We start from the raw sequence: 13,676 nt of genomic DNA, 5'->3' as shown, positions 1-13,676 counted from the left end.
ACAGCAAATAAAGCCTAAACCCAGCAGGAGAAGAGAAATAATAAAGATCAGAGCAGAAATCAATGAACTAGAAACCAAAAGAACAGTAGAACAGATCAACGAAACTAGGAGCTGGTTCTTTGAAAGAATTCACAAGATTGATAAACCCCTGGCCAGACTTATCAAAAAGAAAAGAGAAATGACCCAAATCAACAAAATCATGAATGAAAGAGGAGAGATCACAACCAACACCAAAGAAATACAAACAATTATAAGAACATATTATGAGCAACTCTATGCCAGCAAATTAGATAACCTGGAAGAAATGGGTGCATTCCTAGAGATGTATCAACTACCAAATCTGAACCAGGAAGAAATAGAAAACCTGAACCGACCTATAATCTCTAAGGAAATTGAAGCAGTCATCAAAAATCTCCCAACAAACAAAAGCCCAGGGCCAGATGGCTTCCCAGGGGAATTCTATCAAACATTTAAAGAAGAATTAATACCTATTCTCCTGAAACTGTTCCAAAAAATAGAAATGGAAGGAAAACTTCCAAACTCATTTTATGAAGCCACCATTACCTTCATCCCCAAACCAGACAAAGACCCCATCAAAAAGGAGAATTACAGACCAATATCCTTGATGAACATGGATGCAAAAATTCTCACCAAAATACTAGCCAATAGGATCCAACAGCACATTAAAAGGATTATTCACCATGACCAAGTGGGATTTATCCCTGGACTGCAAGGTTGGTTCAACATCCACAAATCAATCAACGTGATACAATACATTAACAAAAGAAAGAACAAGAGTCATATGATCCTCTCAATAGATGCAGAAAAAGCATTTGACAAAGTACAGCATGAAAAGCTAAGAGCTTTTCCCCTAAGGTCAGGAACACAGCAGGGATGTCCACTATCACCACTGCTATTCAACATAGTATTAGAAGTCCTAGCCACGGCAATCAGACAACAAAAAGAAATCAAAGGCATCCAAATCGGCAAAGAGGAAGTCAAACTCTCACTCTTTGCAGATGATATGATACTGTATGTCAAAAACCCAAAAGACTCCACCCCAAAACTGCTAGAACTCATACAGGAATTCAGTAAAGTAGCAGGATATAAAATCAATGCACAGAAATCAGTGGCATTCCTATACACCAACAACAAGACAGAAAGAGACAGATCAAGGAGTCGATCCCATTTATAATTGCACCCAAAACCATAAGATACCTAGGAATAAATTTAACCAAAGAGGCAAAGGATCTGTACTCAGAAAACTATAAAATACTCATGAGAGAAATTGAAGAAGACACAAAGAAATGGAAAAATGTTCCATGCTCATGGATTGGAAGAACAAATATTGTGAAGATGTCAATGCTACCTAGAGCAATATACACATTCAATGAAATCCCCATCAAATACCATCCACTTTTTTCACTGAAATGGAACAAATAATCCTAAAATTTGTATGGAACCAGAAGAGACCCCGAATAGCCAGAGGAATATTGAAAAAGAAAAACAAAGCTGACAGCATCACAATTCCGGACTTCCAGCTCTATTACAAAGCTGTCATCATCAAGACAGTATGGTACTGGCACAAAAACAGACACATAGATCAGTGGAACAGAATTGAGAGCCCAGAAATGGACCCTCAACTCTATGGTCAACTCATCTTTGACAAAGCAGGAAAGAATGTCCAATGGAATAAAGACAGTCTCTTCAACAAATGGTGTTGGGAAAATTGGACAGCCACATGGAAAAGAATGAAACTGGACCATTTCCTTATACCACACACAAAAATAGACTCAAAATGGTTGAGAGACCTAAACGTGAGACAGGAATCCATCAAAATCCTAAAGGAGAACACAGGTAGCAACCTCTTCAACCTCAGCCGCAGCAACTTCTTCCTAGAAACATCGCCAAAGGCAAGGCAAGCAAGGGCAAAAATGAACTATTGGGATTTCATCAAAATAAAAAGCTTTTGCACAGCAAAAGAAACAGTCCACAAAACCAAAAGACAACCGACAGAATGGGACAAAATATTTGCAAATAACATATCAGATAAAGGGCTAGTATCCAAAATCTCTAAAGAACTTATCAAACTCAACACCCAAAGAACAAATAATCCAATCAAGAAATGGGCAGAAGACATGAACAGACATTTTTCCAAAGAAGACATCCAAATGGCCAACAGACACATGAAAAAGTGCTCAACATCGCTCGGTATCAGGAAAATCCAAATCAAAACCTCAATGAGATACCACCTCACACCAGTCAGAATGGCTAGAATTAACAAGTCAGGAAACGACAGATGTTGGCGGGGATGTGGAGAAAGGGGAACCCTCCTACACTGTTGGTGGGAATGCAAGCTGGTGCAGCCACTCTGGAAAACAGTATGGAGGTTCCTCAAACGGTTGAAAATAGAGCTACCATACGATCCAGCAATTGCACTACTGGGTATTTACCCCAAAGATACAAATGTAGGGATCCGAAGGGGTACGTGCACCCCGATGTTTATTGCAGCAATGTCCACAATAGCCAAACTGTGGAAAGAGCCAAGATGTCCATCGACAGATGAATGGATAAAGAAGAAGTGGTATATATACACAATGGAATATTATGCAGCCATAAAAAGGAATGAGATCTTGCCATTTGCAACGACATGGATGCAACTGGAGGGTGTTTTGCTGAGTGAAATAAGTCAATCAGAGAAAGACATGTATCATATGACCTCGCTGATATGAGGAATTTTTAACCTCAGGAAACAAACTGAGGGTTGCTGGAGTGGTGGGGTTTGGGAGGGATGGGGTGGGTGATAGACATCGGTGAGGGTATGTGCTATGGTGAGTGCTGTGAATTGTGCAAGACTGTTGAATCACAGATCTGTACTTCTGAAACAAATAATGCAATATATGTTAAGAAAAGAAAAAGAAGAAGAAGATAGCAGGAGGGGAAGAATGAAGGGGAGTAAGTCGGAGGGGGAGACGAACCATGAGAGACGATGGACTCTGAAAAACAAACTGAGGGTTCTAGAGGGGAGGGGGATGGGGGGTGGGTTAGCTTCGTGATGGGTATTAAAAGGGCACATTCTGCGTGGAGCACTGGGTGTTATGCACAAACAATGAATCATGGAACACTACATCAAAAACTAATGATGTAATGTATGGTGATTAACATAACAATAAAATTTTTTTTAAAAAAATCAATCCATAAAGAAAATTAGCAAACTAATAAAACCAAATAAAAATAAAAAGACTCAATTTTTAAAATGTTACCATAATGAGTATAATAATTTTATATCTAAAGAAAGAAGTCATTGTTAAAATGTTCTAAGTTGATATTCAGGAAAATTCTACATGGGATATTAGCAGAATGCTGTTAGGAACGAGAAAAAAAAAATGTGTGAAATGAAGCTCTAGGGTGCCAGTTGAATCTTATATCATGGTGATGATGTGGCTTTTCTTGCTATTGCTTTTAATGAAATGGGGTTTAAAGAAATATTTTAACTTATTCCATCTATTTCCTAGTGATATGTGAACATCTGCCGCACACCCATTTCGGTCTACATATTTCATTTCCTCTCTAGGAAAAGGTCCCCAGCTCTGTGCTCAACCTAGACAAGCAGGGACAGGGACATGTATGGTAGAACCACAGCCATGGGCATGTGGTGCTGCTCACCATTTTCACAGGGTGGGGAAATCAGGAAGAGAGGCTTTGCAAACATCCCGAGTTGTCTTCCCCTTTGCTACAAGCAAAAGGCCATTGCTTGAGATGTGATCTCCAGAACCCATGACTCTGAGCTCGCCCCCCAGCCATCAGAGAGCCAAGGTTGACTATTTTATACACAGGGTCCTTGGTTCTCTAACTGGCTTTTCAAGCACAGTGGGTAGCTGTTAGCAAATGATCAAGAAACAGGATCTTTTTGGTTCTATTTATCAGTTTAAACAAAGTTGTTGATTTGGTTTTGCTCTAAGTTGGCACAGTAAGCGGAGTAAGGGAAATATCAAATGAGTTTTTTACGCAGATGGATGATTCATTGTTTTTTTCTGAAGCCTAAGGAAGAAATGTTAAATTGATTTTGAAGAGATAATTGATTCTTTGCAATGGAGTATATAAAACACACAGTTCAGTGTCTGGCCCATTGTGGACACTGAATAAGTGTTAAGTTCTCTTTTCTTTCTGATCTTGGCTTACACAAATCTCTCTGCTAATTGCCTTCCATGAATGTTTGCAAAAGGGTGAAATTATAACTAAAATTTTCATTTATCCATAATCTTTCACTCCCAGTTTTTTTTTTTTAAGTACATACTATGTGCTAGGAACTTTTACAGATTATGGGATTCAGCAATAGCCATGAACAAAATGTAAAAGATCCAATTCCTCATAAAAAATTATTCATGCATCACTCTGCATAATCCATAGATCTGATTTGTTCTTCATTATTGCGCTATTTAATTACAGATTACGTCAGTTAAAATAATACATTTCTATACCTTTTTTTTTTCAGTGTCTGAATTTTCAAAGCATCATATCATTTTATCTTCCCAGCATCCCTGAGGATTTGTGAGAACATGTTACTCAAAGGTCACACAGGTTTAAGGAGAAAGTCTGAAGGTAGTACTCCAGGCTTTTAGACTCTTCTTCGTGACCTTTCTCTTATGCCACAGCTGTCTCTCATCCAAACAATGGCCAAAATAGAGAGAGCTGATGCAGATATGATAACTTCTGTTTCCTTTGGAATGAACAGGATAGATTTGAATTCCCCCAGTGGTCATCTGACAAATAGTTCATTCATTAACACTGTAATATAAATGAGAATCTAATCAGTAAATAAAACATTACTTATTCTCAAAATATCAAATCCAATTAAATCTAGGTAGCATTCACTGCCACCCATGTTAATATAAAAGATTAGAGTTCTGTTTTGCAAATTTCAAAATGATATATGGGAATAGCAACATCCCACCACAATAGGAACCCACTGAGTAGAAAGTGAAAGGAAAGAATTTTTTTAAAAACACGGGAGCCGAGACGGGATTGATCTGCAGCCATGCTTATGAGCTTGCCAGTAATGACTTTTGTGAATGTATAATCAACCTGCAGAAGACAAAGAGATGTAGGTACAAAGCTTTGGGGGCTTCTGAAAAAGTGCACACCACATTGTTTTATTTTAAGGGAAAGATGTTAAGATGCTGAGATGTTCTTAAAGGAAAAGGTCTTATATTTAAAAACCTAAGACACAGCACTCAAACCTGTTATCACCACCTTCCTCTCTTTCTCGCCTCTCCGAAACAATAAAGTGTCTCTCCTTTCAGAACTTTGTATCTTTAATGTCAGCTTCTCTAATCTCAGAATGCCAGCACACTTCTGAGACATTTTAGTAATCCTCTTAAGAGAGAGAATTCATGAGCCAGGTATCTTCCCCAAATCCACAGGTTTTGCAAGCCCCCCAGGCAGGAAGGATAACTCCGTTGTGTATTTGCAGCATCTGCCTACATGGGGACTGCCAAATAATTTGCCAGATTACAGTGAGTGGTCCCCCCTTATCCATGGTTTCAGTTACCTGTGGCCAATCGTGACCCGAAAGCAGATGATCTTCCTTCTGACTTACCCTCCTTCGTCAGAAGGTCACTGGTAGTCTAATGCCCTGTCACAATGCTTACGCCACTCACCTCACTTTATCTCATGTAGGTATTTACTATCTCACCTCATCACAAGGAAAAGAGTGAGCACAGGGCGACTGGATGTCTCAGTCATTAAACGTCTGCCTTAGGCTCATGGCATGATCCCGGGGTCCTGGGATCGAGCCCTTCATCAGGCTCCCTGCTCAGCGGGAAGCCTGCTTCTCCCTCTCCCACTCCCCCTGTTTGTGTTCCCTCTCTCGCTGCCTCTCTCTCTCTCTGTCAAATAAATAAATAAAATTTTAAAAAAAGAGTGAGAACAGTAACAATAAGATATTTTGAGAGAGAAGGAGTCCACATTCACATAACTTGTATTATGGTATATTGTTATAATTGTTCAATTTTATTGTCTGCTATTGTTGTTTATCTCCTACTGTGCCTAATTTATAAATTACACTTTATCGTAAGTATGTATGTATAAGAAAATAATCATATATATAGGGTTTGGTACTATTTATGGTTTCAGGCATCCACTGGGGGTCTTGGAACATATGCCCCGTGGATAAGGGGGGACCACTGTATCTAATTATCTCTTACAACATCACTTGGAGGAAGATAGGCAGAAGATAATACTGATTCTATTTCCTGCAACTGTGTTCTCTAGAAACTTCTGTTCTGCTGTAAAGAAAAGACTTTTAGTGTCTTAAAAATAGTATTTCTTCTCTTGAATTAAAGGTAGTGGAGGGTACATGCACTGTTGGTGGGTACATAAATTGGTGCGGCCACTACAGACAGTACAGAGGTCTCTTAAAAAATTAAAAATAGAACTATCATGCAATCTAGGAATTTCACTTCTGGGTATTTATCCAAAGAAAACAAAAACACTGATTTGAAAACATATAAGTACCCTTATGTTCATCGTAGCACAATAGCTAAGATATGGCAGCAACCTAACTGTTCATTGATAGATGAATGGATAAAGAAAATGTGATTATATATATATATATATATATATATATATATATATATATAATGATATTACTCAGCCATTGAAAAGAATGAGATCTTGCATTTACCACAACATGAATGGACCTAGAAGGGATAATGCTAAGTGAAATACGTCAGACAGAGAAAAACAAATACCATATGATTTCACTCTTATATGTAATCTAGAAAACAAAACAAATAAATAAAACAAAACAGAGACAGACTAATAGATAACATAGAACAAACATAGTGGCCAGAAGGGAAGGGGGTGTAACATGTGAAAGGGATTAAGATGGACAGATGCCCAGTTATAAAAAAAATAATAATAAGTAAGTCACAGGGATAGAAAGTACAGCATAGGGAATATAGTCAATAATACTGTAAGAACTTTCTATGGTGACAGATGGTAACTAAACGTATTGAGGTGATCATTTTGTAGTGTGTAAGAATATCGAATCACTATGTTGTACACCTGAAACTAATATAATAATGTATGTCAAATATAACTCAACTTTAAAAAATTGTTTTATCTTAAAAAAAAAAAGACAGTCGAGGGTAGAATGGATTCCACAAACACCTCTGAGTCAATGCATCTGAAGGTGTTACATCTGAATCGCTTCTCTCGGTGGGGTAAAGCAAACTGCACAGAACATCCCAAGGTATGTTCCCTAGAAGACTCATCCTGTGAGAACCTCCTGCACCCTCTGCGGAGCCTGTGGCCAAATGGGGAATTACTGCAAAGGACCTCCTCCCTTTTGATGAGTCAGAACACACATTCATATGACCAAGTCCTGCCAAGATACCTAATTTCACTTTGACCATGGAATTTATTGCATATGTAACAACTGTTAACAACTCTTGGAAATAATATTTTATGGAAAACATTGAAGTAACATCAGCCCAAACATTTTTTCCCCTCAAATCTCCTCACTCAGAAAACAAAACTTCTAGAAAGAAAATGGTTATAGAATAACGCTAGTTATTGTCAAGCACTTACTTTTCCAGATGCTGGCTTCTGTTTTCCTGCCTTATGTACTGCATTTTATCATCATAGTGTGGGGAACAATATTATCATTCCCATTTGACAGAGGAGGAGACTAAAGTTCAGGGAGGACCCTGAATGTTGGCATGGCACTGGGCTGTCCTCAGCCCCACCCGTCACCCAGTCATATATTTGCCCTGGGCTTTAAATAAAGTGGCCCAGATCTGCCTCTCTAGCCCTGACCACTCCTTGGAATAGAATCTTGATCTGCTGATTCTCATGTAAGCTAACCTCATTTAACCTCTCACTTAACTGACCCACATTATTCCTCATCTGTTTCTTCCCTTATTCAAAATACAATATATTGGGGTGCTCTAGATCACCAGGAAAAAGGCTTATTTGTCCTTTAGAGTAACATAGCCCTGAGCCTCATGAGCCACAAAACTTTGTCTTAAATATACTGCTGCTCCAGTAAGCTCAGAAAATAGTCTGAGACAATCTGAATGTCCCGCACAAGAATTCCATTCGTCACCCATCCCATGAACCCCAGGTTTTAAAAACATGTTGTCTAACCAACAGATTGCATGTATAATAACTGAATGCATTGATTTTCACTTTGTAACTCATCTAAGTAATATGACGGATACATGTTGCTTCAGGTACAGTCTCTGCAATGAGAATCAGACAAGGGCTTCTCATCGTTCCTAAGCAAGCAATGACAGGGCGTGGGTGTGCCAGTCTCCTTCCCAACTCTTCCCTGCAGGTTTTATAAAGATCCAAAAACCCACTCTTAATCCCTAGGCATGTCACTTCCACACTGAAGGACCTCTTTATGACCATGCCTTTTTGTCTAAGGGTAAAATAGAACCTATTGAAGGACCTTCAAGATTCATATCCTGACATATTGTGACAGATTTTTCCGTAGGTCTCCAGCTGATTATGAGGTGAGGTGGTGTTTCCATCATAATTACAAGGCAGTGTTTTCTTCCATTTGAATCTTACTCTCAGCAATTTCTGCACTGAGGCCACCTTAAAAATCCAAACCTGATATAAATAACAAAAGGCTACTAGGCTATATTGACTTAACTCACCATTGGGTATAATTAACACTCTCAAAAGAAAATAAATCCGAAAAAGAAATCAAACAAGTGGTAAGGTTTTCTGTTATGATGAGGTATCTCCCCTGGGGTCCTAATATTCTTTCAGGGCATTTCTTATTCCTTTGATTTAATTTAAACCAGTGAGCCAGATTTTTCCCAAAGGGCAAATTAAGAAGGTCTGTTAACTCTTTCAGTGCCCCGCTTCAAGAAATCCCTAGCAAGGCCATTAGCATTGTTTTGCCTTAGGCTTTACACTTTCTAAAAGTCAGCTGTCATATTCGGAGCAATCCAAAATAGCACACTCAACAAAACCCTGGAGCTTTGGAAATGTTAATGCCCTCCGTCAGCAATGACCTTGCCACTGGGAAGTGATTTAGGCACTAGGGAGGGAAGGGCCCGCTATCTTTATCACGCTGGTTTACACCATCAACTTCAGAAATTGTGTGAGAGAAGAATAATCAATAGTGTGTTAAGACCAATCTCGAAGAACGCCAAGACAAAATGCTCCTGCTCTGCAAAATGCTGAGTTGAAGGAGAACTTTTGGATACGACCAAAGAGAAATTACCTGGAGTGGTAACACCGAATGAATTGTGTCTCGAGATGGAATTTGTCATTGGGAATGGCACTCTGAGAGCTCTCTGTGTATTTCGGTGGAATCCCATAACATGCCTGATGAAAAATGCTTGTTTTAGAGTAAAGCAGATTCAAATAACAAAACCCAAAGGCATGCATGCATTCTAAACACACACACACAGGTTAAGAATTAGCTGACACATATAGTCCCAGAAAGTTAACCAAAGTAAGTAGCTAAGAAGTAGAATCACCTGTGGAAAAATGGAAGGAACGTCAAGTTCAACTTAATCAAAACTTCCTGAAAATGTCCCTAGAGTTTCTGTCATTCTAGTAAAGGTATTATCTCTTGATAACCAGCGGAGAGTAGGAAGCTTCTAAAAACAGCCGAGGAAGTGTCCCCACCGCACCCTGAGTTGAAATCACTGGAAAAGAGCTGGCTGCTCGATCCCTAAGATCATTACACCGAAATCTGTGGTTTCCCATGGCAAACCTAACTGTGACACCAACAGCTATCAACAACAAAATTAGACGGAACTGTCCTTATGGGAGTTTTCACCACGTTGGCTTGTCCTGTTTCCACACCTTTGTTCCAAAGAATGTTTTCAAAGAACTCTTCCAGTGCAGGTTTTCCTTATTCACACCACAGGGCAGAGCCACTCAGGTTCTTTGGCCTTAGATGCTAGACACAAAATAACATTTGTCACGGTAACAGGAATCCCACACGGGTAATTACTGAATGCCAAATTCAAGTACATGAAAATGTCTCGGTCATGTTCATTTGTCCTGACATCATCCTGTGACGTAGCTATTACAATTCCTATTTTTAATACAGTTGATGTTCATTGTTTATGGTAGTTATGTTTCATAAAGTGGCTGCAAATACTGAATTAGCAAATACTGAACTGCAGGAAAGACAGGGCTAGGTTCCTGCAAGCTTTTAGCCACCTTTTGGTCAACCAACCAATAGGCAACCTATGTATATTTCTTCTTAAAGACACTTTATTTAGTATATACTGTTGATTCATTAACATTGAACTCAGGGCCAAGTGCGCCAGAACTTCTGCGTGAACAAGGTTTATCTAACACACATATTTTCTCCCTAAGGCACATCACACACAGCCCCTTGGGCTCGGGAACACCAGATAGCACTTTAGCCCTGACTTTGGGGGCCATCTTAAACAGGGAAATTGCCAAGTAAAAGGACAAGAATGTGAAAAACAGGGTACTAAAGATGCCACAGAAAGGACACTTGATTTCAGCATGTGAGCTGAAACAAGAAGGCAGAGTATCACTTTGTTCAGCTTCAGCTGGGAACATGCATGTAGGGCCACTCAACCCATGTCCACAGAAGTGCGTGACTAATGATTTGGGGCTTGCAAAGTAATTTTAGCGAGTAGGCAAATTCGCAAATACAGAATCTGCAAATAATGAGGACTGAATATATATGTTTGAAAATAAGAATCAGGGCATGCAGTCAGGCATGCACCCCACATCTGTCTAGTCAGTCCTCCTGTTATATTAGCGGTTGTCGTCATTTAAATTTAGAGATTAGAGTTTATTGGAGGTAGGAGTCCCAGGAAAAATGGGAAAACCATTGCCTGGCATGCTTCTGCACCAGGATCTTAGGAAGAAACTCACTGTGTAACTTTCTTGAACTTTCATTGGTTCTTCCAGGTCTTTCAGGGGTGTGGCCAACCCAAACCTGCTCCAGCCCTCCGATCTGCTCGCTCAGCTCCTGAAAATTTTAATACGCGGTTCAGGCCTTACAATCCTGAGGAGAGACCCACAACTGCTGCAGGCACGAGCTTGGACCGGCTGGTGAGTTCTCTCAGATTGATGGCCACTGTGGGCACTTTCTGTTACCAAGGTTATTCTTCAGGGGATGTGATGGGACTCCGAAAAAGTTGGTTGTAAAAGTCATCTCATTCTTATATCTGCTCCTGGTCTTAATTAGAATATTGAAAAATAATGAGATCTTCCTTTTAGGTCATGAATTAGATTATTTAAGGCATCTTATCCTATTAATCCACTCATGCAGTGGCCAAATTTTCAACTTCATATTTCTTCTGAAATATTAATCTGAAGACTAAGTTACTATATCTTCCAGAGATATAATTACAATAGCGCATTTCTTACTCACCTGCTTCTGTTATTTATTCAGTTATGATACAGTGTAATTTTATTATGCCCTCTTGTGTATAAAGTTTTCTGTTTGAAAGACCTTGCCAGGAGATCCCAAGTCAATGTTACTACCATTTTTTTTTTCTTTTTTGTGTGTCTTTTAAAAGTTGGAAGCCTTAAAAATAGTCACTCTTTGATCCACTTAAATGTGTGTCAGGGGACCGACTGATATCTACCAGCAAAGCAATCCACTTGGAGAATAAAGATAGTAAACACCATTTTTTAATGTGTTTTAAAAATCGAATTTTGCTATAAAAAATGAAAAACTCATAATTTCAAAGAAATACTGCCCGATTATTTTCAGTGCAATTTATAGCACTATAAACAATTTATATACCTGTAATTGTTAGTGCTGTTAATGTTGCCTTGCCAATGATCTTGATGTAAAATTAACAGATAAAAACCTTAAGGTCATAAAATACTTGAACCACATCTGATTATGTCATATAAACTCAGATCTCAAGGGTTTCTGGTTATGAAAATACTTTTACTAGTCACTGTTATAAATTACTTTATCAGTTTAGTTAATATCCTTCTGCAGCATAGGACTCACAAGATTAAATTGGTTAAGTTTGGCCTTCACGTTAAGTACATCTCAGCATCTCTGTCTATAAAAATCAAATGTACTTACAACATAAGGGCCTATCCACAAAGAGCCAGAGTGAAGGGGTAAGTGGAGTCATTAGCCACTAAATTATGTTATAAGTTTATTACTGTTTATTAGCAAATAAAACCCCTCTTCAGTGTAGTTTTCAAAAAAAGAATCATCCAGATATTGCTTCAACCTTCTACGTTACCTTGGTCATGTCTATTCTCTGTTCCCAGTTTCAGGAAGAGTTTAAAAATAGTCACCTTTCTTCTTTTAAACAACCAATTAGATTCCCCTGAACCACTAGCTAATTGTTTTAAAGAAATGATGGTTATCATGAGAGTCCATTGTTTGAGGTTTTACTTTACAAACTCCTCTGTCTGTTAAGATCCTTTTCACCAAAGCACAAATGGTGAGTATGGGTTTGAGTTCTCTCACTCTCTCTCTCACTCTCTTTCTCTCTTTTTTATTTTTTTTTTCCCATTTTAGTTGGCTCTAACTTAGTTATTGGAATAATTCAGGTTTTTTGGAATTTTCACAAATTCTAATTTAAGAACTGGGGCATGGTGCAGGATGAGTAAGTCCTAGCGATCTGCTGTACAACATTGTGCCTATAGATAAATCCTGTTTGGTGCACTTAAAAATCTGTTAGGACGGTAGCTCTCATGTTAAGTGTTCTTACCACAATAAAGTAAAATTTAAAAACATTTGGGTGCATTATGCACTTAATTAGTAATTACTAATTAATGTTTTTTCCCTTTGAAACAAGCACAGTTTTCTCTCCTCCCAGGAGAAATAAACACACACACACTCAAACAGGGGAAGTAGAAGAAGAAAAATATTTTTCTCAAGACAGCAGTGTGTATGCGATTTAGCACAACCTAAATAAAGCATCAGCGCTTTGAGATTGCCACATGATGTATAATATCTGATAGATAAGGAAATTAGAATTTGAACCTTCTTTTAGAAAGGAAATTCACTGAAGATCTTCGAAATGCCCCCAATATAAAGGTCTTGAAGAGTATTGGCAAATAGCAAACTGATTTAGGCTTTTCTATTTTTATGCACCCCCCCAAAATATATTTTAATCAATATTTTTTCTGAAAAGGATCAGTCATGGTTAATTATTTGATCATGGGTAAAAACCAAAGACTAGACTGGGTGCATAAGGGCCAGATTCAGTGCATAGGAATTTAAATCAGTAAGTCAGTTTTATTCGAAAATGTTCTCTGACAGCACATAGTACTTAACTTCCTCCTGGTGTGACATCAGGGTCTGTAAGAGAGAATGGCAGATTTATCAATGTTTTATTGAATTAAATCCCAAATTGTAAGAATTAGTGATTTGTAATTCACAGCCAGCCATAAACTGACCTGGAGTCACTTCCCCAGTCCCTAAGGGCAAGGGGCTGTTTCCACATCAAAAGGAATTATTCAAGGTTATTCTTGAGAAACACAAACTAGGCTCAAAGCTAACATCAGCATCTTCATTGGCAGCCCTTGGCTCCCCGACCAAGGCTTTTTCCCTTGTGAGGGTTCAATGTATTTCTGAATAGTGGAAAGGTAAAGCAGTTACCTTAGACCGACTGTTTATATGACAGCTTATATGTCAACAGTCAGACCAAATCATCTTCAAGATACATGCATTGGTGAAC

General features: G+C 38.5%; 1 protein-coding gene across 1 annotated transcript in view; it reads left to right on the top strand.

Moving 5' to 3' along the window:
- The window catches only part of GPC6 (glypican 6), a 1,077,716-nt gene that overhangs the window by 979,586 nt on the left and 84,454 nt on the right, over positions 1–13,676 (top strand). Inside the window, exon 6 of the mRNA XM_027590888.2 lies at positions 10,927–11,070. Coding sequence (XP_027446689.1) covers positions 10,927–11,070 — 144 coding nt within the window. The remainder of the gene's footprint in view (positions 1–10,926; positions 11,071–13,676) is intronic.

Source organism: Zalophus californianus, chromosome 3 (genome assembly GCF_009762305.2).
Source record: "Zalophus californianus isolate mZalCal1 chromosome 3, mZalCal1.pri.v2, whole genome shotgun sequence".
Taxonomy (NCBI): domain Eukaryota; kingdom Metazoa; phylum Chordata; class Mammalia; order Carnivora; family Otariidae; genus Zalophus; species Zalophus californianus.
The sequence above is the reverse complement of the archived record's forward strand: the minus strand, read 5'-3'. Positions and strand labels throughout refer to the sequence as shown.